The 24,715-nt window shown below is 33.3% G+C and overlaps 1 protein-coding gene across 1 annotated transcript in view; it reads left to right on the top strand.

Annotated features, from left to right (window-relative positions):
- CCDC178 (coiled-coil domain containing 178) overlaps window positions 1–24,715 on the top strand; it is a 477,354-nt gene that overhangs the window by 21,331 nt on the left and 431,308 nt on the right. The window contains exons 2-3 of the mRNA XM_017507137.2: window positions 4,896–4,976; window positions 20,395–20,454. Of these exons, the coding sequence (XP_017362626.1) occupies window positions 4,919–4,976; window positions 20,395–20,454 (118 nt within the window). The 5' untranslated portion in view covers window positions 4,896–4,918. The remainder of the gene's footprint in view (window positions 1–4,895; window positions 4,977–20,394; window positions 20,455–24,715) is intronic.

Below are 24,715 nucleotides of genomic sequence, written 5' to 3'. Positions count from 1 at the left end.
TATGGAAATATGTTGTCTGCAAACAAGGATATTTTAACACTCTATTTGGATGCCTTTTATTTATTTTTTTCTGCCTGATTGCTGTGGCCAGGACTTCCAGTACTACATTGAATAGAAGTGGTGACAGTAGGCATCCTTGTCTTGTTCTGGTTCTCAAGGGAAATGATTTCAGATTTGCTCTTTCAGTGTGATATTGGCTCTGGGTTTGTCTTATTAAATGGCTCTTGTTATTTTAAGGTATGTTCCTTTGACGCCCAGTTTGTTGAAGGTTTTTAACAGGAAGGGATGTTGAATTTTATCAAAAGCCTTTTCTGCATCTATTGAGATGATCCTATAGTTTTTCGTTCTGTTCATGTAGAAAATGGCATTATTGATTTGTATATGTTGAACCAGCCTGTATCCCACTTAAAAAGCCTACTTAATTGTGGTGGATTAGCTTTTTGATGTGCTATTGAATTTGGTTTGCTAGTATTTTGTTGAGAATTTTTGCATCTATGTTCATCAAGGAGATTGCCCTGAAATTTTCCTTTTTCATTTTGTCTTTGCCAGATTTTGGTATCAGAATGATGCTGGCCTAATAGAATGAGTCTAGGGAGGAATTACTCCTCCTCTGTTTCTTGGAATAGTTTCAGTAGGAATAGTACCAGCTCTTCTTTTTATGTCTGGTAGAATTTGGGAGTGAATCTGTCTCGTCCTGGGCTTTTTCTGGTTGATAGGCTTTTTATTAATGAATAAATTTTGGAACTCATTATGGGTCTGTTCAGAGTTTCAATCTCTCCCTGGTTCAGTCTTGAGAAGCTTTTTGTTTTGAAATAATTATAGTTTTATAGGAAAATCCATAGAAATCCACAGGAAAGCCCTGCATGCACTTCAACTATCAGCTCCCAATGTTAGGCCAGCATCATATATAACTATAGTACAACAATAATACCATAAAATTTATATTGATACAGGTCACGCAACATATTTAAATTTCAGCGGTAATGCTTGCATTTATTTTTGTATGTGTATGTGTGCGTGGATACAGCTCTGTGAACTTTATGTATAGCTTTGTATACCATCACCAACATCATAAGACTTACCCCACCACACCATTTCTTGATATTACTGCTCCCCTAACTCTAGGCCTAGGCAACTGCTAATCAGCTCTCCCACTCTGCAATTATGTTATCTCATGAATATAAATAGAATCATGCAATATGTATCCTTTTGTGATTTCCATTTTTTTTTTACTCAGCATAATTAATGTGGAGTTCATCAAAATTACTGCATGTATCAATAGTCTTCCTTTTTTTCTGGATTGCATTCCACGGTATAGATGTAACACAATTTGTTTAGCTATTTATCCACTGAGGGACAACTAGGTAGTGCGCAGGTTTTGGCTGTTGTGTACAAAACTGCTAAGAATATTCATACACGATCTGAATGAAAAGTTTTATCTCTGATATATGTTTAAGAGTGCAATTGCTGAGTTTTATTGGTAAGTTCATCTTTAGTTTTAAAAGAAACTGCCAAAGTATTTTCCAGAGTGGTTATATCATTTTGCATTCTAACCAGCAATGCATAAGTGACCGTTTCTCCACATGCCAGCATTTCATGTTGCAACTATTTTTTTAAAATTTTAGTCATTTTTTAAAATTAAAAATTGACTAGTCAATACGTAGATAGATAGCTCATTATGGTTTTAATTTACACTTTGCATTTTTACTGGTGTGCAAGGGTAGGAGTTCCAGCTCTTTCTGACTAGAAGGGGTAGGAAGAATGCCTTGTTACTTCTCCCTATGTGGCATCCACTGACACCATGAGAGTAGTATGGCCTTTTCACTGCTGGGTGGTGGTGCAAGTAGTGTCTCTCTATTAAGCCTCCTCTCACACTACCCCAGTGGGGAAGAATAAAGGTTCTTCATTACTTCTGGTTATGGATGAACGTCCAGCCTCCACACATAGTTTCCAAATGACATTGTGGTGGCATTGTGGTTGTGGGAGGGCTGTGGTGTAGGGTGTGATGCTTGAGTCCAATCAGTAGGGTTGAAAGTCCTGGATCCCTAATGTTTCCTCTGACACCACCCCAGTAGCAAATTTGGGGTCCTTATTACAGCCTATCCAGGGTAGATATAGCCTAGGCTTCTCATTCAGTCTTTGTGGGAGCAGTTTTTTTTCCTGATGTTTTTTAGCTGGAATACAGATGTTATTGTCTATTCTCTCTTACTAAGCCACCTCTTAGTAAGAGAGGATCTTACTGGCTGCTCTCTTGGCTAAAGAAGGCAGGCTTTTGTTGAAGCTTTATTTTGTCTATACCCACTGGCATTTCTGGGTTGCTGGCCTCTTCTGCCTCACGTTTGGAATTATACAAAGTGTAGAGAAAATCTCAGAAACTTACTACCTCATTGTTTCTCTGGTAACAAGTCTCCTAGCTAGTCTATTTTCTTCTCTATACCTTTCAGTCTTCTTTTTTATATACAACACACCCAGAGTTTTTTTTTTTTTATTGTACTTACAGAATGGAAAAAGGAAAAGTATACATATATTCCATCTTCCTAAAAATAGAGGTCAAGAGTGTTGAATTTATGCTTGCTGGTGAATATTCTATTCTTATGTAATTGCATGCTTCATTCAAGGTAATTTTTTTTTTTTTTTCTCCTAAATTTGCTTTACTGATTCCTTCTTTAACTTTGTCACAGCTACATTTAAATTAAACCAGGGAGTTTGGAATTGCAGTCATAGCAATTGTCAGTTAACAGATTTCTAACTGGCTGCTTTTCAAATCTACAATATTAATTTTATTACTTTTAGTTCTGACATTTTAAAATTTGGTGTTATGAAGCATGATTGATTTATAAAGGTGTTAAGCAAAGTTGTCTAGTGATATATTACCTGGTAATTTCACTATTTAAAGTATCATTGGATTAGTTTCTGTTGTCTTTTGTTTCTGTTGATTTTGGTTATGTGGTCATTTTGTATGTTGAGTGACCTTTGAGTCAACACAAAAAATGATCAATAGTTGCCTTACTGAGATTTTGGAATCACCCAGGTAATTTGAGGCTGGGCTTCAGTCTATGGGCAGTATTCTTATAGACTTTATTTCTGTTTCATTCAATTTCTTAAGATAAAGACTTTTAGGGTCTCAGTCCTAGAAATGGGTTAATTTCTCAGGGCACCTACACTTGGCAGAGTCTGAATTCCATCTTCTGTTACCAAAGTTTTGTGTCGCCCTCACTGGTACTGCCCAGCTTCTCAGTTGCCTCTCCCAGGTCAGATATTGCCCCCAGGGAAAAATTGGCCTAAAATGTTAGTCTCGCTTCTCTGGATTTTTGACTTCTATCAGATCTGGAACTAGGTATTACTTATTACCTTGTTAATTCTTAGATGCTTTTTGAAGATTTAAAAATTATATTTCAACCAGATTATTTTAGCAGTAGTAGAAGCATTTTTTCAGTTTTCCCAGTTCTACCTTACTGGAGGAATTCATTTTCTTATTAATATTATTCAGTGTTTCCAGTAATTTTGTGTCGTAGAGGAAATAAAATTATATGTTTAAACTATAATCTTCATTGAATTAAAAAACGTTAATGTCCATAAAACATTGTTATGTTCTTTCAGCATTTAGTTATGCTCTTTTCTATGGCTTACTTTTGTTTAAACATTGGTCTTTATGAGCTAGAGTGGTTTATTTGGAAGAGCACTAGACTTGGATTTATAGTTTTCTTTCATAGCACTTTTCTCTAAGAAGTCTGTTTTCATTGCATTAATTTACTAATTTTAGTCAAGATTTTCTGGCTTGTAAAACAAAAAAATTAGATGATTTTCTGTCTCTAAACTGTATAATGATTTAGATTTGCAAATTAAATGAGATGATTCTTATTTCTGTGTTTATAGAATTATTTTCTTTCTGTTTAGCACTTTAAGTTTCTAAATTAATATCAATTTGCAGGAAATATAGGGAACAGAGAAACTTGTTAAATACAGCATAGGGAGGTTGTCAGCAATGTGGAAAATTGTATAGGACAAAGTATTTGATGTTTACATAGGTAAAGTACAGGGAGGGGGAAAAAAAGGAACAGAGAACACATGGACTAAAAGATAAGAGACATTTCACTTAAATGCTATGTACAGACCTTGTTTGTATTATTACTTTAAACAATTCTTAAAAAGAGAAAATATGAGACAAAGAAATGTGAACACAAAATATATTTAGTGATATTAAGACATTATTAATTGTGTTAATTACATTATTGTTATGGCTATGTTTAAAAATTTTGAAATATTTACAGATACAATACTATCATATTTGTGATTTGCTTAATCATGATCAGAAGTAGGTGAGACAGGGCAACTGATGGGTGTATAGAATTCAAAACTGGCCACAAATTGATAATTGTTGAAATTGGTTGATAGACATACAGAAATCCATTGCACTTTTTGCTCTACTCTTAAAATATTCTAAAAAGGAACTGAAGGAAGGTGAAAAAGAGATGGTAGTAAAGTTAAACATTTATTATATCAAATGAAAACATTGTAAGTTCTAAAATCCCCCAGGGCTTGGAACCTATAGCTACAACTGCCGATGCTAAATTATCTAGTGTTCAGGCTAGGTATTGGTTTAAATCACCAGCAAAGTAGAGGATCAAACATCCCTCTTTAATGAAGATTTTTGTATTTGATGTTTCTGAATGAGATCATAATAGTCCTAATAGGAAAAAGAGTACATTGTTGGATTTCCTTACATTTTAAACATAATTTAGTACCAATATATAATTATATATATAAATATGTTATATATCTCATATTAGAAATTTATCCTGACACTATCAGTTCTTGAATTGACAATTTTTTGTGAAATTAAATACAAACTAATTTAGATTCATGATATTTAAATATTTTTTCTTTCTAATTAGGTTTTAAAATATTCTTAATAACTATGCCTGAAAACAAGACAATTTCCTCTTCTTCCACTGGAGGTGATCAAGCCAAGATAGGTAAGTTTATCGTAAATTGATTTTCTTTGAAAATAGTTCATAGATAAATGGAATCTCAATCGCTTACAGAGGAGAGCAACTGCAGAGATAGTAATCTTTTCCAGGATAATGGTCACAAAACCAAAACTTACTGAGACCGGTAAAGTGAGGTAAGAGAAAAGAGTGAGTCAGTATAACAAAAACACATTATCTGAATTATAATCAATTTTTTAATAATTATGAATGAACTGTATTATAGGTAATAAAACAGGTAAATAGTACAACAGAGGTGTGCTGGAATCAGCTCTTGTATATTTTTCTTCTCAATTCCACTCCACTGTTAACTTCAATTGGCCATGGTGGTAGTATTTATTGCCAACTAACAACTGGATATTAAACTTTTACCAGCACATCATTGAAGCCAAACATGCAAAATTGAAAATGAAAACACGAATATAATTTTGTTTTTAAAATTATTTTATTGCATTACTTTGCTCTATTTATTTGCATCTTGAGCTCTGACATCTTTTATTCTGTATCATGTTAGCAATGTTATGTCTTTGCATGATATAGAACAGAGGTCAGCAAATTATAGCCCATTCCCCAAATCTGGCCAGCAATCTTTTATTTACACACCCCAAATTAGGAATGGTTTTCATATTTGTAAAGAGCTCTGAAAAGAAAAGAAAAAAGAAGACAATGAGGAATATGCAACAGAGACTGGATTTGGCTTACAAAATCTAAAATATTTAGTATCTTGCTTTCCAGAAAACATTTACCAACCCTGGAATAGAGCTTAACCTTGAATGCTTTGAGAACAATAGATAGTCTTTGAATCAGTTATCCCCTGCCGCACTGATGCTATATAACAACCAACCGTAAAAATATAGGTGCATACAGCATAATAAACATTCATTTTATGCTCACTTGTGCATGAGTCTGCCAGATGGTTCTGCTGATATCAGGTGGGCTCAGTACAGTTCACTTATGTATCCACAGTAAGCCACAGGTTAATTCAGTACCATTATTGATCTTGCTTATTTTGGTTGAGCTCTTTTATGGGTCTAGGGCCTTGGCTGGGAAAATTAGGCTGATTCAGTTCTGCACTTGCTTTTCTCTCATATTCCAGCATACTATTAACGGGCTCGATCTCTGGGGTTTGGCAGTTTCAAGAGGAGGAACAGAAGCAGAGAAGGCTTCTTCAGGCCAAAGTGCAGAACTGTTGCACTATTATTTCTGTTACATTTTATTGACCAAAGCAAGTCACAGAACTAGCACAGAGACTATGGATAGGAGATTAGACTTCACCTCCTGATGAAAAATGCCGCAAAGTCACATTGCAAAGGAAAGTGAATACTGGGAGGAGAAAACTATTGGGGTTATTATTGCAATCAACTTACTACAATTTTCTTCAGGGTTATAATTGAAAGCAGTCATTTAGTAATTCCAAATGTAGATAAGGTCATGACACAATGGATTTTATTTAAAATTGTTAGTCTTGGGTTAGAATCTTATTTCATCACCACATATTTTCTAAATATTTGAAAAACCTTGGTTTTTAGCTCTTTATTTCTTCTATCAATATTGATTGAAAAAATAATGTTATTTCATGTTTATTTACAGAGTTCATTGTGTAAACCTTAAGCAAAAGCTTGTTTTTATTTCTGGAAATTGATCCCAATCTCAGATTAGCAACATGGAACAAGTTATTCATTTAAAATAATTTTCCCAAAAACACAATTTGGAACAAAGAGAGTAATCAAATCATACAGGTGTTAACTCATATTTAAATAGTTGAAAGAACTACTGAAAGTCTTTGGGTTGATTATAATGTGAATTAAAAAGACCAATATTTTGTTCCAAGACTTCAGAGAGCTGACCTGGTGATTTTCCTTTGAATGACTTGACAAAGTCTATTTTAAATTGGAACAGAAAATGATTGGTCTACACTTGTCTGCAGGCATATTAAGCATGACTTAAGCCACTCACCTCCATTTGATGCAGTAGATACGCATAGCAAATAAAACTACATACCACACGATTTAATGGAATGTAAGTCTTCTGTCATGTAGATTTCTGCAAATGCATAAGAAATGGAAATATGTTTGGCTAACATTTTGGAAAATAGTTAATAAATTGTCTTTTAAAATGTGCTTGGTTAGCAAGTTTAGGATTTTTGTATTGATGTGGCATTAAAAACTATATTTGGAATGCAAACATCAATAGGTATTATTAGTTAAAATTTACTTTCATCACTTTAGCTTCACACCATCATCAAACTTCCTATTCTCTATGTAAGACAACTAACCATTATAAACAACATTCAACTAACCCAACAAGGCATTGAAATGTCTATGTTTAAGCCACAGGAATTTATCAGTTCTGTGTGTTTATTACCAGTGTTTATTACTATGTCTTCCAAGATTTTAAACTTTCAAGTCTAAAGCCATCTGCTGGATAATGTATGGAATGTAATTATGTACTGATTTTTGAAAAAGTTGTCATTAATTCTGTCACAAGAACACAGTGTGAGGTCATATTTACTAACTTCTGTGAAACTACATTCAACATAAGAATACTTTAAAAAATATCCAAAATAAATCACTTTTTGATGTTCTTTTGTTCATGATGTAACTACTGTGGTCATATGGAAACTCTCACTATTCAAAAAATTATTAATTGGGCCAGGTGTGGTGGTTCACGCCTGTAATCCCAACACTTTGGGAAGGTGAGATGGGTAGGTCACTTGAGATCAGGAGTTGGAGACCAGCCTGGGAAACAGAGTGAGACCGTCTCTCTACAAAAAATACAAAAATTAACTGTGCGACCCCGGCTGTGGGACCCTGACCCACAGAGGCAGGCGCTCAATAGACTCGAGGCAGGACGCATGGTGACCGGTACCGACTTTATTGGGATCTCCGGGCGACTCAAGCGGGAAGGGAGGAATCTCGCGCGCTTTCTTTGTTCGGTTGACTTTATAGGGACAGAGGGCCTGGGGCGGTAGGAGAGCTGACCTGGCGGGTAGTAATTGGCTAGGTTGATTGCTGGGCAGGAAGCCTGCCGGGCGGGAGCTTGTGGGACGGGAGGTTATGGGAGAGCTGGTGGGGCGGATGGTGATTGGTTCAGTGGGCCGCTAGGCGGGAAGGTTGCTGGTCTTGGGCGGGGCCAGGATAGAGTGAGATAAGGGACCCTCCCTGTGGGGGAGGAAGGGCCTTCCTTATCGGGAATTAGGCATTTTCCACATGGCTGGGGAACGGGGCCAAAAGTCCTCTACCAGACATTAACCAGGCCTGATGGTATGTACCTGTAGTCCCAGCTGCTGGGAATCTGAGATAGGAGGATCTTTTGAACTAAGGGCAGAGGTTGCAGTGAGTCAAGATTGCGGCATTGTACAATCCAGCTTGAGTGATAGAGCAAGACCCTGTCTCAAAAAACAAATAAACAATAAAAATAAAAATAATTAATTGGATGATTATTCTGTGTTCTCAGTTGATATAAATCATGAAACAAATTACTAATCTTTTTCAAATTGTTCTGTAAAGTTACAGCCATATATTTTAAATAAGATGACCGATAATATTTTCAGATGACTCACATTTACAATGGTTAGCTCTGTTTGGGATAACACTTTTTATTACAATTAACAGGACCTTTTAACAAACTATAATTTTTTGACTTTACAGGCAATATTTTCTCTAAATACAAAACTACATTTCATAGCAGCATCACATTTATTTGTATTGAAATACTGATATTGGATTTATTTATTAAGGTTTTCCTAATATATCTTTTTCATAACATGTGTTTTCTGTAGAACAGGTAGAGGATGAATTGTTTTACAGCATAGTGCTTTGATATTTTAAGATAGGAAGCACTTTGCATGTGTAAAAATATCTGAAAAATACATGTGAAGTTTAAAGAATAGTGATAAAATTGTGTATTTGTGCACTTACAATTGGGCTTAAGGAATAGAACTCTGTGTTCACTCACTTCTTCCAAATCGCATTTAATTTTATATATTACATACAAATATTAAAATAATACATATATAGTTCTATATATTTTATTTCATATAACAATTTTAACTCTCCTATTAATTTGCTAATGTTTGTTAAATCATTTGAAAATAGTAAGTTTTAATTTTTACTTTTTTCTCAATGTAATTTTTTTCCCATTTTCTTCTCTATCACTTGGCTGATTTTTGTGTGTGTGCCCTGTTGAATGAAGGTGATTAAAATGTGCACAAATCTTCCTGTTCATAATTTTTGAAGTGAGACTTTTGATGTTTTGCCATTAAATATGATTTTAATGGTTTGTAGAGATTATTCTTTATAATTTTCTTTAAATTTTGAACCTGTTGTCAATTTTATTAATAATTTCTCTATACTAAAATTTTTCTGGACTTTTTTTTTCTTTACTCTTTAAATTTAATGATTTGCATACATGGATTTACAATTTTTAAACAAATTTATTACTGTGACAAACAACTTTTTAAATTGTATTGTATTTTAATATATTTCTAAATTTTGTTTCATAATCATTTGTTTAGGATTTTTGCATCTTCCTTATTCAATAACATTGGCCCCTATGTTTTCTGAGCACTTCTTGTTTGGTTTTGGTAATAAGGGTTTTATAACCTCAAGATTGAATTATAGAGTGCTTCTTTATTTTCTGTTCTCCAAAAAAGTTAATATATTTTAATGATTTTTTTTCTGGAACATTTGGCTAAAATTATCTCTTAATTTGGGGGAATATAATAAATTATTGATACAAAATTATGTACTGGTTTTAGTACTACTCCAGCTTTCTGATTATCCTCAATTCACTATTGCTTAGCAAGCTATAATTTTTTCTTTTAAAAATCTACCTGGTTAAATATTAAATGTATTGGTACAATACTGTTAATAGTCTTTATTTTTATATCTATAGGCAGTTGTTTCTTTTTTACATTCATAATATTGTATTTGTTTCTTCTGGTTCCCCTCTGTTTAGTCTTGTCAGTCTTGCCAGAGGTAATTCCTTTGTGTTAACATTTTCAAATTGGTAATATCAAAACTTTTGGATTATCTCTAGGTTTTTGTGTTATTTTGCTTTCTATTTTATTAATTTGGGATATTATTACCTTCCTTCTCTTCCTTCTCCTTTCTTTGTGTTTGCCCTCCCACACATTTTTAATTTGGATGCTTAGATTCCTAGTTTTCAGCCATTTTTCTTTTTTAATATAGTTATCTCAAGCTGTAAGTTTCCCTTGAAATAACACAGAGATAACATAAAGGATTGGAGGATCAAATCAAATCAGACTCATGTAAAGTGTATCTTTGCTAACTATTTTAAGGCTATAAGAAATTCTCAGGTACAGTTGAAGCAGGGAGACTTCTGGGACCATCAGAACAGTTTTCCAGGTCCTGGTTGGATGTGCTCTGCTCCAGATTAAAGAATAACGTGTTTAAGCATGTATGCACAGCCATGCAACTGATTCAGAAGACTGCTCTCTAGTCATGAAACAGCTTCATTTTTTATTAAGGTAGTTTTATATTTAACATGTTGTTTTTCAGGGAGCCATATCCCATAAACACATAGGTTCAGGTTTGTTTATGATTATAATTCACAGGGCCAAAAACATCCTGCTAAAAGCTTTCTGTAGATAAGAACTCTCCAGTTAACAAATGCCAATTAGTATGTTTGCCAGAGTGTCTGTTATTAGCATGTTTGCTAGGGGATTTGACCTGGTCACCTGTTTCCTTTCTTTGGAGGCCTACTCTTTACTTCTCATGGGAAAGTATGGATTATAGACCTGCTATAACTTTTAGATTTAATTGGGTTTTGATTTGTTTTTGACTCATGTATTATTTAGATCTATGAAATATTTTGGTTATGAGTTTAATATCTATAAGATCTGCCTCATGGATTATGTGACTGAGATCCACTGTACATTTTTATTAATTTTCATCCTTTCAATCTTTATTAGATTGAGAGAAATCTGTTAATTTACCTACTTTTGGTAGATTTTTCTGTTTCTACTTTCATCCCCTCAAATTTGTTCCCATGTAATTAGGTGCATAAAGGTTTTGAACTATAATGATATTTTTTATATAGTAGTCTTTAGTATTATGAAATATTCAAACTTGCTCTACTTAGTTTTCTCTGATCAGAATTCTATGTTAGCAGATATAAAGATCACAACAATTGCTGTATTTGCTATTCATTTGCCTAGTATATATCTGCCCATTGCTTAATTTAAAGCTTTCTGAATCACTTTGTGTGATGTATACAACATATTGTTAGAGTTCACTTTATTTTACTGTTGATGATTTTAGCCTATTTACAATTACAAACAAGATTCACAAAGTCTCAATTTCATTACATTTTATATTTAAATATATTTATACATATGTATTATATAGATTATTTGCTGTCCTTTTTAACATGTAGAAAATTTATGTTACTAATATCTTACTTCTCTCTCTTTTAGATAATGTGCATTGGATCTTTATTATAAGCAATACCAAAATCAGCTAAGAAGCTTTTCTTGCCTTTGCATTACATCTTCCTATAATTTAATTAAGGAATATTATTCGATTCCTGGTTTATACTTATAATGTATTCTTATTATACTTTGCATATACTCTCCTACTCCATGCTCAACACAATATTTTTGACTAGTACTATATCTGCATCATTAGTACTATATCTGCTTTGTCAGAGCGTATGTACATAACCCTTCTAGTCTATTATACTTTTCTCATCCTTCCATATTAGTTAAAAAGCTAATATTCAAGACTCACTGCCAGTATTATGCCAAATTTCTCCCATCATTTTTGCCGTACTGCATCTATTTTCTAGTGGACTCAGGAACCTGAGATCCAAGGAAATACATTCTTTTTCTTCTTTTTTGTTTTTTGAGACCCAGTATCGCTCTGTCGCTCAGGCTGGAGTGTGGTGGCATAATCTCGGCTCACTGAAACCTCCACTTCCTGGGTTCAAGAGAGTCTCCTGCCTCTTCCTCCTGAGTAGCTGGGACTGCAGATGCATGCCACCATGCCCAGATAAATTTTTTGTATTTTAGTAGAGACAGGGCTTCACTGTGTTGCTCAGGCTGGTCACAAAGTCCTGAGCTCAGGCAGTCCGCTCTCCTTGGCCTCCCAAAGTGCTGGGATTACAGGCATGAGCCACCGCTCCCAGCCAATAAAATATATTCTTTAATTTCTTGAATGTTCATAGCAATTATCTCTGGCCTATATACTTGAATGGCAGTTTTATTTGATAAATTCTTTGGCTTACATTTTTTATATAATTTATTTTTTTGTTTATGAGAGTATTTTAAATGTATTTTCTAATTGTCATTTGACGTCAAATTATACCAATTTTATTTTCATCTAAATATAATCAACTTAGTATTCTTACCTAGATTCCAAAGGATTTTAAAAATTTTTCTTTACAGTTTAAAATTTTACTAGAATATAAAAATTTTGGAAATATAGAAAATATGATATGCCTAGTAGTAAAACATTACTGTTTTCTTTCAGGTACATTATCTTTTAACAGATATACATATATTTATACAAATGCATTACAATTTTCAAATTTAAATTATGTAATTAACTTTTATATATTTTTGCCATTATTAATAATTACATTTTTATTGAATAATAATACTCAATCTTCTTTATCATAATTTAAATAACCATTGTTCTATTTTGGCACATATGCTAAGTTACACTGTGTTTAGCTTTTAAAATTAAGCTACAATTCACACAGCACAAAATTTACCTTTTTAAAGTTTACAATTTAGCATTTTTAGTATAAGCATAAGTTTGTGCAGCCATTACCACTATGTATTTCTAGAACATTTTCGTGCCCCCTAAAAGAAACTTGGTACCACTAGCATTCATTCCCCATTCCTCCTCTACCTATCCTCTGATAACCACAAATCTGTTTTCTTGCTCTATGGATTTGTTCACTCTAGATATTTCATATCAATGATTTTTTAAAATAGTTGGCTCTGCATGCCTTTCACTTTTTCAACTAGGATAATGTTGTCAAGGTTCATCCACGTTGTAAAATGTATTCATATTTAATTCCTTTATATGACTGAATAATATTCTTCTGTATGAATATTCCACATATTGTTTATATATTCATAAGTAGATGGAGGTTTTAGTTGTTTATGTTTTAGGGGTATTATGAATAATGCTGCCATAAATATTTGAGTATAGGTTTTTGTACAAATATATGTTTTCATTTCCATTGAATGTATAGTTAGGAATGGATTTGCTGGGTCATTTTGTAATTCAGTGTTTAACTTTCTTAGTAAGGCCAAATTGCTTTCCACAGAAGCAGCAATAGTTTACATTTCATATGGCAAAATATGTGGACTCCAATTTCTCCACATCCCTACCAACAATTGTTAGTTTCTTGGATTTTTGTTTTTGTTTTTATTATTATAACCTCCTAGTGACTTTGAAGTGACATTTCACTTATTTTTTTAATTAGTAGACTATCTAGAGTATTTTTAGGTTTATAGAAAACTAGTATGTAATACAGAGCTCTTGTATACTCACTGTCTCCTACCCCACATTCACAGTTTCCAATATTATTAATATCTTGCACGAGTGTTGTATATTTGTTAAAGTTGATAAATCAATATTGATACATTTGTATGAATTAAGGTCCATAGCTAATTCTTTGTATGGTGCAGATCTGTGGGTTTTGACAAATGCATAATGTTATCTCATGCTTCTCAGATTTCTTTCCAACTTAGGTTTAACAAGAAGTGTAGAGGGGCTGAAGTGAATATTTCCCTTCTCTCAATTGGTTAGGTTCTGTTAAGGTATTTTCCTTTGAAGGTTAGTGTTAAATAGAACATTCTGGGCATATTTCAAAATGGCAATTTTTACCCTGGGAATAATTCAGAATAGTTACTTTTCCCCTTCTTCTAGAGGTAGGAAGGAATATTCCTCAAAATGTACCTGGGAGAACATGGTGAGCTCCTGGAGATAAAAGTAAAAATATACTTGGCCCTGTAAGACTGACTCCCCAGAAGTTTTTAACTCTCAAACTAGTCCACACTAAGCTTCCAATAGTTAATCAATTAGATTTTACGCTTTCCTACCATTTTTGGCTCCAGCAACTTCTGCATTTGCCTGACCCTCCAGTTTTGGGGGTGTCAATTTGCATTGTAACCTTAACTTTCTGATGGACCTAAGAAGAATTGTTTTCCATCCAGCTTTTTCTTTTAAGAAGAACTAAATGCTGACTTTCAAGATTTTTATGTATCAAAGTGTAACTGTAATTTCCAAACTGATTTTGACAAAGCCTGTTTGCTTTATTCCTCTATATAAACCATTGGTTAGTTTTTTTTTTTTTTTTTTTTTTTTTTTTTTTTTTTTTTTTTTTTTTTTTTTTTTTTTTTTTTTTTTTTTTTTTTTGGATGTTCTACATTTTTGTTGAAAACTGGACATTTGAAATAATAGTATGTGAAAAACTGTGGACATCAGATTCTTTGTCTTCTCTAGGGTTTGCTTTCCCTGCTGATTTTTGTAGTTGTTAATTTAGCAACTTTTTTGAATTAGTTCTCTGAAGCCCATAATTTTTTCCTCTGTGGCCACTGAAATCTCTCTCCAATAGGCTAAATGGACAATTAATGTTTGAACAGATATTTCTCTACATTTTTGGAATCAAATCTCTCAGTCTTTGCTGAGCATCTTTACATGTATGTTGGGATATGTCTTCAACATTCATCCAAGGACTTAACGACTCAGCCTTAGCCTTTTCTTTCTGAACATGCAGTCTCAAGGTCAACCAGAGGTGAGATATTAGGGCTTTCATGGATCTTTTTTTCTGTGCCAGATCCTCTAATGATAAAGGGAGTTGGTCATATGGATAAGAGATGAGACTGGAGTAATTGTCTATTCCACTAGTTCTTAGCTAGAATTGTGCATCACAGTAACCTGAAGAAAATGTAAAAAAAACCTACAAGTCTAGGCTCTCCCCTGAAAATTTTGATAGAGTAAGCCTAGTAAAACCTGGACACGTATTTTTACAAATATTTCCTTGAAGCCAGGCATAGTGGTGCATGGCTGTAGTCCCAGCTGCTTGGGAGGCTGAGGTGGGAGGATTGATTGAGCTCGGGAGTTTGAGTGTAGCCTGGGCAACACAATGAGACCCCTACTCTAACAACAACAACAAAGTCCCAGAAATCCAGGTACTATTCTGGTTAAGAACCACTGAGTAGATAAGTGTAATATGTAATTTCTGATATTTCAGAAATGTAAGATATGTCTAGAAGAGCTGGAGTTTGATAGGTGCTACTTCCTTTAAATCTCTTTTTTCCAATAATATTAGTTTGACTTTTTCTTGATCATGCTCACAGCCTTGGAAGTAAAGTCTTTCAGGGAATAACCAGATATGTCTATAAATGACAATTCTTTAAGAATGAGGCTTTCAAAAAAATTCCAACTCTCTTCTGCTTCCTGTGATATCATAAATGTGGACCTTTTTTTTTCAAGGCTTTGTTGACCTTCAGAGTCAGGGTTGGGACCAAGGAAAGTTAAAATGCCACAAATGTTTGTGTTCTTACCAAGATTTATCTGTTTTTCTTGAATAGTTGCTCACACAGTTGCTGGAAGTCTTTGCTGTATTTCTGGAATTCTGAAAATGTTGATTTTGACAATTTTGCCTTTTTTAATCTTTGTATTTATGGAGAGGTAGATTTTTCAAAGGTCCTTATTTTATCATTTTCTCTGATCTTTTTAACTTTTGTCTTTTTTGGTTTTTGTTTCAAGTATTCAGAATTAGAATTTGGGGGACACAGGGTACGAACATTAGTGTGGCCTTGAATATTTATTTTATATTGTTTTCCACAAATATACCTCACATTCAACAGTCTATTAACATTGCTACAACATATTAATTCCAGATTTTATTTGATTATTGTTAAATAGCTAGTATATTAAATAGAAAAGGACCTAATTCCATAGTTGCTCTAGTTAACATTTTTTATTACCAAAGAATGTAAATAATTTCCATGTGTTCATTTAATTATTTAATCTTCTCTCATTTGGACCGTCTGATGATGGATTGGTAATAGTTAAATATTTCAACTTATATAAATAAAACCTGAAACCCTTATATATTATTTATTTTTGTGTCATATTTAGTGAAAATAAATGCCCATCTACCTTATGAATTTCTGTCTTGAATCAAAGAAGATAAAATTATCATTTTAATATATTGTTAAATTATTAAATCTAAATAATGCATGACTAAATGTTATATATCATGTTAATTTGTATAATTTTAATATATTTTGAAAAATTTTAAATTCTATAGTTTATCAGGAACTTACTTTAGAAAATCTGTTTCCTGACAGAATGGTTTTGATGAGCACATGCTGTTGGAATTTTATAACTGGAATATTGTATAACAATACAGTTACCCACTAAGGCAGAAACATGAATTAGGGCATGAATTTATTTGAACCAATGTTTTTCAGGGTCTGTTTCATGTGCAGCTCTTTGTAGAAACTGACTATAGGCACATCTCCTTTTGTTGCACTTCACTTTATTGCACTTTATAGATCTTGTGTTTTGTTTTGTTTGGTTTTAATTGGAGGTTTGTGGAAACCCTGCTTCCAGCAAGTCTATTGGCAGCATTTTTCGAAGAACATGTAGAAAACTTTCATGTCTCTGTGTCACGTGTTAATACTTCACGTGCAATATTTCTAAAATATTTTCATTATTTTTATATCTGTTATGGTGATCTGTGATCAGTGGTCTTTGTTGTTACTATTGTAATTTTTTTCATGTAACTTGAACTACACACATATGACAGCTAACTTAATTGATAAATGTTGCATGTATTCTGACTGTTCCACTGACAGCTCCCCCCAATCTCTTTCTCTCTCCTGTACCCTCTTTGTACCCTGAGACACAACAATATTGTACTTATGCTATTAATAACCTTACAATGCCCTCTAAGAGTTCAAGTGAAAGGAAGAATTATGTGTCTCTCACTTTAAATCAAAAGCTTGAAATGATTAAGCTTAGTAAGAAAGGCATGTTGAAAGCTGAGATAGACTGAAAGCATAGTCTCTTGTGCCGAGCTGTTAGCCAAGTTGTGAATGCAAAGGGAAAGTTCTTGAAGGAAATTAAAAGTGCTACTCCAGTGAACACATGAATAATAAAGCAAGCACAACAGCCTTATTGCTGATATGAAGAAAGTTTATATGGTCTGGATAGAAGATCAAATCAGACACAACATTCCATTAAACAAAAGCTTAATCAAGAGCAAGGCCCTAACTCTATTCAATTCTATAAAAGCTAAGAGAGGTGAAAAGGCTGCAGAAGAAAAGTTGAAAGCTGGCAGAGATTGGTTCATGAAATCTAAGGAAAGATATCATCTCCATAGCATAAAAGTGTAGGGGCGAAGCAGCAAGTGCTGATCAGAAGCTGCAGCAAGCTATCCAGAAAATCAGGCTAATTGATGAAGGTGGGCATGCTAAACAATAGATTTTCAATGTAGGCAAAACAGCCTTATATCAGAAGAAGATGTCATCTAGGACTTTCATAACTAGGGAGGAAAAGTAAATGCCTGGTTTCAAAGCTTGAACGGACAAGCTGAGTCTTTCGTTAGAAACTAATGCAACTGGTGACATTATGTTGAAGTTAATGCTCACTTACCATTCCAAAAATCCTAGGGCCCTCAAGAATTATGTTAAATCTCCTCTGCCTGTGTGCTATAAATGAACCAATAAAGCCTAAATGACGGTTCATCTGTAGCATGGTATACTGAATGTTTTAATCCCACTGTTGAGAACAACTGCTCAAAAAAGGAAGGAAATTCCTTTAAAATATTACTTCCACTGACAACATATACATCCAAGCTCAAATGGAGATGTATAAGGAGATTAAAGTTTTCATACCTGCTAACACAATATCCAGTCTTTAGGCTGTGGATCAAGGAGTAATTTTAACTTTCAAGTTTTATTAGTTAAGAAATGCATTTTGTAAAGCTGTATCTACAATAGCTAGTGACTCCTCTGATGGATCTGGGCAAAATAAATAAAAATCCTTTGGGAAAGTGTATACCATTGAGAATGTTCATGATTCATGAGAGGAGGTCAAAATATCATTAACAGGAATTTGGAATAAATTGATTTCAACCCTTCTGGATGACTTTGAGGGGTTCTAGACTTCAGTGGAGGAAGTAACTGAAGATGTGGTAGAAAGTGCAAGAGAACTGGAATTTGAAGTGGAGCCAGAAGATGCAACTGAAGGGCTGTAATCTCATGATGAAACTTTCATGGATCAGAAGTTGCTTCTTGGAAATGAGCAAAGAAAGTGGTTTCCTGAGATGAACTCTATTCCTGATGAAGATACTGTAGATATTGAAATGACAACAAAAGATTTGGAATACTAGATAAATATAATTGGTAAATTAACAATAGGTTTTGAGAGGATTGGCTTTCATTTTGAAAAAAGTTCTACTATGCATAATATGCTATCAAACAGCATCACATGCTACAAAGAAATCTTTTGTAAAAGGAAGACTTAATCCATGAGGAAAACTTTACTGTCCTACTTTGAGAAATTGCCACAGACACCCCAGCCTTCAGCAACCACCACCTTGATCAGTCCGCAGCCATCAACATTTGAGGCAAGACCCTCCACCAGTAAAAAGATTATGACTTGCTGAAGGCTCAGATGATCACTAACTTTTTAAAACTGAGATATTTTTAATTAAAGAATCTTTTTAATATTTAGACATAAATAATACTTAGACAATGTTTAGAAATATTGTTTTAGATATAGTATCACACTCTTAATAGACTACAGTATAGTATAAACATAACTTTTCTATGCTTTTGGAAACCAAACGCTTTGTATGACTTTATTGCAGTTGTCTAGAACTGAACTTACAATATCTCTGAGGTACACTTGTATTCTTAGTGTGGTCATTATTTCACTCTAATGTCTTCCCTCATTCCTCCAGTTACTGTAGTTTTCATTCAGTAAATAGGTATGAACACTTACTATATCTGGGATTCTTTGCTACTTGCCAAAAATACAGTGGCTAAAAATAGATGTGCTCCCTGCCCTCATGAAACTGGTGTGTTGAAAGAGAGAGACATCATAATTTATCTTGGTAATTTAGGAAGACCATTATGAATGTTGAACTTTGGGATATTCTGTTTCTGCATTTCATATGATGATTTTTTATTAGCACAAATCTCAGTTTTATAACTATAAATTGCAGATTTTCTAGTTTGAATCTAAAATTTTTAAAATTTCTTTGCGATGTCTAAAATATTTATATAATTATCTGATAGCTTTTTAAAAATGTTTAATAATTTTTGTGGGTATCATATCTTATCTTGAAATATAACTTATTTTCATATGTCTGTTTTTGTATAGAGAAGAACCTGTTTCTTTTCTCTTCATTGATTTGCACATTTATTTCTTGTAATAGTCTTTGAAATGTATCCTTAGAATACGAGACGTATTCAGATATTTAAAGGACAAGGCTGTCTCTCCACTACAAACACATGCACATATTTGCCATAACTTTTAGAATTTTTGATATTATTACTCATTTTTAAAATTTAAAAATAATTGTTGAGTTCTTTATATATTATTAAACTGGAAAAAATACTTTTGTAATGTTTATCTAGCTTCCTAATGTGAACTATAATTTACATTCTTGTTTGTTTAAACATTTTTTATGTTCTAATAATATTTTATACTACCACAATCTTTTTAAAACCCAGATAATAATTATTAAATATTTTCCTATGTATGTTATAGTTTTGTGACTATAATGGCGTGTCTTTTGGATATATTTTTGTGTCATTGGTGTTGGCAATGCTATCTTTTATAAAAATCATGATATATTATTTATGTGACATATATGTAAACTCTCTTTAATCATTTTAAATTTGTACTGGGGATTCTCTAGAGTTGCAGTCATGCCATGTATAAATAATTGCACTTATCTCTCTTCATATACTGTATTTTTTCAATAAACTGTGCTATGTCACAAGGCTAATCTTACCGTACTGTTGGATTTTTAAAATCCATGTATAACACAACACTGGAAATTAGATTAAATCTTCATTTACATTATCTTGAACATTAAACAGAGAAATGATGTAGAAATCTTCCATTAAAATTGTGAATCTATTTATCATCCCAGAATGTCACCCAAAATGACTTCCCATTTTCTTCATGAGTGTTTTCTATCATACATCCTTGCAGAGAAACACCATCCAAACTTTGTCTTTCTCTTCTATTTATCCACTTAGCCCTTTCTTATGTAATTTATCCTATGTGTCTTTATTCTGATTCTTATTTCCTTCCCTTACCCTTACTAGTGCAATATAGGGCAGAATATTTGACTCAGGAAGCAAATATTTTATTGTACTGTATTTTACCTTTTATAGGTTTAACATGTCAAGAAGTAAAGGCTCTCAGAGAGAAGACATGGTCAAGGACAAATGAAGGTATCCCAAAACTATTACATATAATTTTCATCTTTTTTTTCTGTCACATATTAATTTTCTTTTCAAAAAGTTGTAAGCATGAAAATAACTTTAGGCATTCTTGTGTTCTTCCTAATTGTTCTATTAATGAGTATAATCTTAAAACTCCTTCAAAAAATACTTATCTATTGGTAGTGTCTGTTATATACTCCATTTCCTGTATTTCCTTTTTCATGTTGAATAATGCATACTTATAGAAGAGTGTACAAACTTAATATGTGTTTTTTTCATAAATGATTATGAGGAAACACCTGTGTCACCCTCACTTACTTCACACATAGACCTGCCCAGCATTTCAGAAGCTCTCCCTGTACTCTCCTGAACAATACTTTATGCCATCCTATACCTGGGCTTTTGTGGTGCTAATTTGCTTTTCTTTTTAATTTTAACTTTAGTGTTCCATATGTATGCATTCCTAAAGATATAATTTAATTTTGCATGCTTGTTAATTGAAATTAAACTGAATTAATATATGTTGGTTGATGCCTTTGTTCAACATTGCTTTTTCCTTGTTGTTACTTTTTTGCTCAGTGTTATTTGTGGCTTTCATCCATTTTGCTGTACCATTGTACAATACCATTCATTATTATTATTATTATTATTTGCTATTTTGAATAACACTCCTAGAAATATCATTGTACGTATATGGTTTGTGAGTTTCTCTAAGGCATACCTGTCAGCAGAAGTGGTAAGTACATGGTGTGTCTATCATCGACATTATTTGATGATGCCAAATTATTTTCCAAAGTAATTACATGAATTTATAGTGACATAACAGTGTAGGAATGTTTCAGTTGCTCCATTTTCTTGCTACCACTTGACATTATTAAACTTTTAAAGTATTTACAATCCCCATACTATGTAACAATGTCTTATTGTGGTTTTAATTTAAATTTCCCTGGTTATTATTGATGTTGAAAATTTTTTCACGTGCTTTTGGGCATTTTGAGTTCTACTTTTGCAAATTGACTACAGCTAGTGCTCAACTTACGACCACGATTGGTTCCAACAGACCGGTTGTAACACGATTTGGTCATAAGTTGAGTAGGCTATATGTACAGTACTGTGAAATGATGTTATAAAAATCTTTAAGTCATATTTTATCATAATTTTCTTTCATTATTGTTATATATCATAATTTTCTTTGTTCATTTTATGCCATTTGTATCATCTCTACACCATTTTGTTTCTTATTTTTACATTCGTCAGGTTTAAGTAAAACACTGCATTACCAGTACAACTGATTTAATATTTGCAAAACATACAAAATCACAAAATACAGGTGCATACAAAAATACAAAATACAGGTGTTAAAAATACCATAGGAAACATTTTCCCAATTGCAAAACATATCAAAATATATAAACATGTACGAAACATTTTATTGGCCGCTGGTGCTTGGCTGTGGATCGTTGATGTCGTCATCTGAGGCAGCAGTTGGGGTTACCGGAGTTGGTTTTTCATAAAGATGGTGAGCTTTGTCTGAATTGTATGTTTCTTTTTTTCTTCATAAATTTCACGATACGGACGAAACACATCGTGCGCCATCCGTTCAATCCTTGCAAATCGTTCGATTTTTGGGTCCATTGCTTCGCAATGTATAAGAATTTTATTGGGAGGGGTTTGATGAAAAATATCCAAGACACAAAACACAAATTGCTGTACCGAGTCTGGGATAACAGTTGAAATGGTGCACGCGGAGATGGTAGTGCTGCTGGAAGCTGGTCCGCACTGTCCTACGCCCAGCTGGGCAACGTTTGGGCTGCCAGATGCGGAGCAGTTGTGGCTAGCGATTGTGGTCATAAAGTCGAATGGTCGTAAGTTGCATAGGTCGTAAGTCGATCAATACCTGTATATCTTTTTTCTAATTTTCTGAGTCATTTGCTTTTTCACATTGATTTTTAGGAGTTTCTCATGTAATATGAATACTAATTCCGAGGTAAAATAAAACTCAGAAATTTTGTAGGATTTATATTTTTCTTGAAGATTTTTTTGATGAACATTGATACTTTGAAAGCTCTAAAAAGTCTTGCAATGAAAAAAATCTTCTCAAGTAATATACTATTTGAGTATAGAACTGCATCTTTCCATACTTATAAAAATCTCTTGAAATTATATATTGTAAACAGGATTTGAAGAATGCTAGTGTAGTTGAAAGACTGGAACTAGAAACAAAGTTTAAATCTTAGTTCTATCAGTTGCTACCTTTGTGAACCTGGTTTGATTCACTACCTTTCTGGTACACATTTTACTCATGTGTAAAGTGAAAATTAATATGTGTTATTATAAAGATTAAGTATCATAGTATAATAAATTAACATGTTGAAGTCAACTGTCATGTATATGTTCAGTAAATATTAGTCATTCTCACTTTAATTTGAGATTTTTTTCATCCTCACTGGTTCAATAAATTATGGTAAATTTATACTACAAGATACCATTGAAACTGATGTTTTATGTAATGTAATATAATTCTAGTTGTATAATTTACCTTTATTTTATAAACTTCTGAGAAATAAAAAAAGTTCCAATTAAATTATTAAACTTACCAACCTTGAATTTTAAGGTGAATCCTGATGTGACTGGTCTTAGTGTGTAAAAAAATATTTTTCTAACAACTTGAAATACAAAGTTGAATTTGAAATATGGTTTGAAATTGACATGGAATCTCTGTGTCCTGAGAATGAAAGAAATGTATGTGTATATGGTCTCTTTATATATATTTCATATATATGCACACATACATACATATATACATATGAAATATTCTCCTCATAGCTATAAAGTATTTGGAAGTACACACAAGCAAATTATAACATTGGTTGCCTACTGACAACTAATCTTGAGTTGTGATGTCTACATGTTTTTATGTTTGATAACTTTGACTCTGTACTCATTATTGGTTTAGATAAATTATTCATGGGAAGACCACGATGCTTCCCATTGGATTACTATGGGGGCAAGAATGGCATGGTAACTTTTCAGGTGATTGATGGATTAGTTTTCTTTTACACTTTCAAATTAATTTTAACACAGTTCTATAGTGTATGAAATTTTGTTGATTTTTGTTTTATTTGCACTTAATATTTCCAGTTTTATTTATTTTATTTTTTAGAGAGAGGTTGTTGCTTTGTTTCTAGCGCAGACAGCAGTGACACAGTCATGGCTTACTGCAGCTTTGAACTCCTGGGCTCAAGTGATTATTCTGCCTCAGCCTCTGGAGTAACTGGGACTACAGGTGCATGCCACCATGTCCAGCTTTCCAATTTTATTTTATTTTTTAAATTCTAATTTTTAAAGACTGTGTATTAGGTTTATATTCTATTACAATTCTGATTCTTTCATGTCAGTATCTAACTTACACAGAATTTGATTGTGGAAACGTTATTCTTTTAATACTCTGAACATTCCACATAAGGGCTGCATTGCAAACTCCCCAAGTCACTGATTGGGGTACTGAATGTAGGGATTGGAGTCATCAAGACTCAGGAAAGTTGTGGGAATATCTGGTTGAAGATTAGAGTAAAACTAAAGTTCAAAGATAATACTGAGGTCTTAATTATGGGAAAACCTCACATCATCATCACAGAGTCTGAAGGAAGTGATTAGTGAAGGGGACTGAAGTTGTGGGTACAATGCCAAAAGCTCAGCAGCTTGGAAAATAGGACATTTGCTTCCAGTGCTCTACTGGAAACGAGCCCCTATAGGTTGAGCTGGCTGATATATCAGGAAAATGTTTTTTTACAGTTTTAGAATTATTTATTTCTGGCCAGGCATGGTGGCTCATGCATGTAATCCCAGCACTTTCAGAGGCTGAGGCAGGTAGATCACCTGAGGTCAGGAGTTCTAGACCAGTCTAGCCAACATGGCAAACCCCATCTCTACTAACAATACAAAAAATTAGCTGGGCATGGTGGTGCATTCCTGTAATCCCAGGTACCTGGGAGGCTGAGGCAGGAGAGTCGCCTGAACCCAGGAGGCAGACGTTGTAGTGAGCTGGGATCCTGCCGTTGCACTGCAGCCTGGTGACAAAGCAAGACTCCATTAAAAAATAATAATAATAAAAATAAAGATTTCTAGGGCCGGGTGCAGTGGCTCACGCGTGTAATCCCAGCACTTTGGGAGGCCGAGGCGGGTGGATCACGAGGTCAAGAGATCGAGACCATCCTGGTCAACATGGTGAAACCCTGTCTCTACTAAAAATACAAAAATTAGCTGGGCG

Source organism: Cebus imitator, unplaced genomic scaffold (assembly GCF_001604975.1).
Source record: "Cebus imitator isolate Cc_AM_T3 unplaced genomic scaffold, Cebus_imitator-1.0 Scaffold369, whole genome shotgun sequence".
Lineage (NCBI taxonomy): Eukaryota > Metazoa > Chordata > Mammalia > Primates > Cebidae > Cebus > Cebus imitator.
Note: the sequence above shows the minus strand (reverse complement) of the source record. Positions and strands in the feature narration are given on the sequence as shown.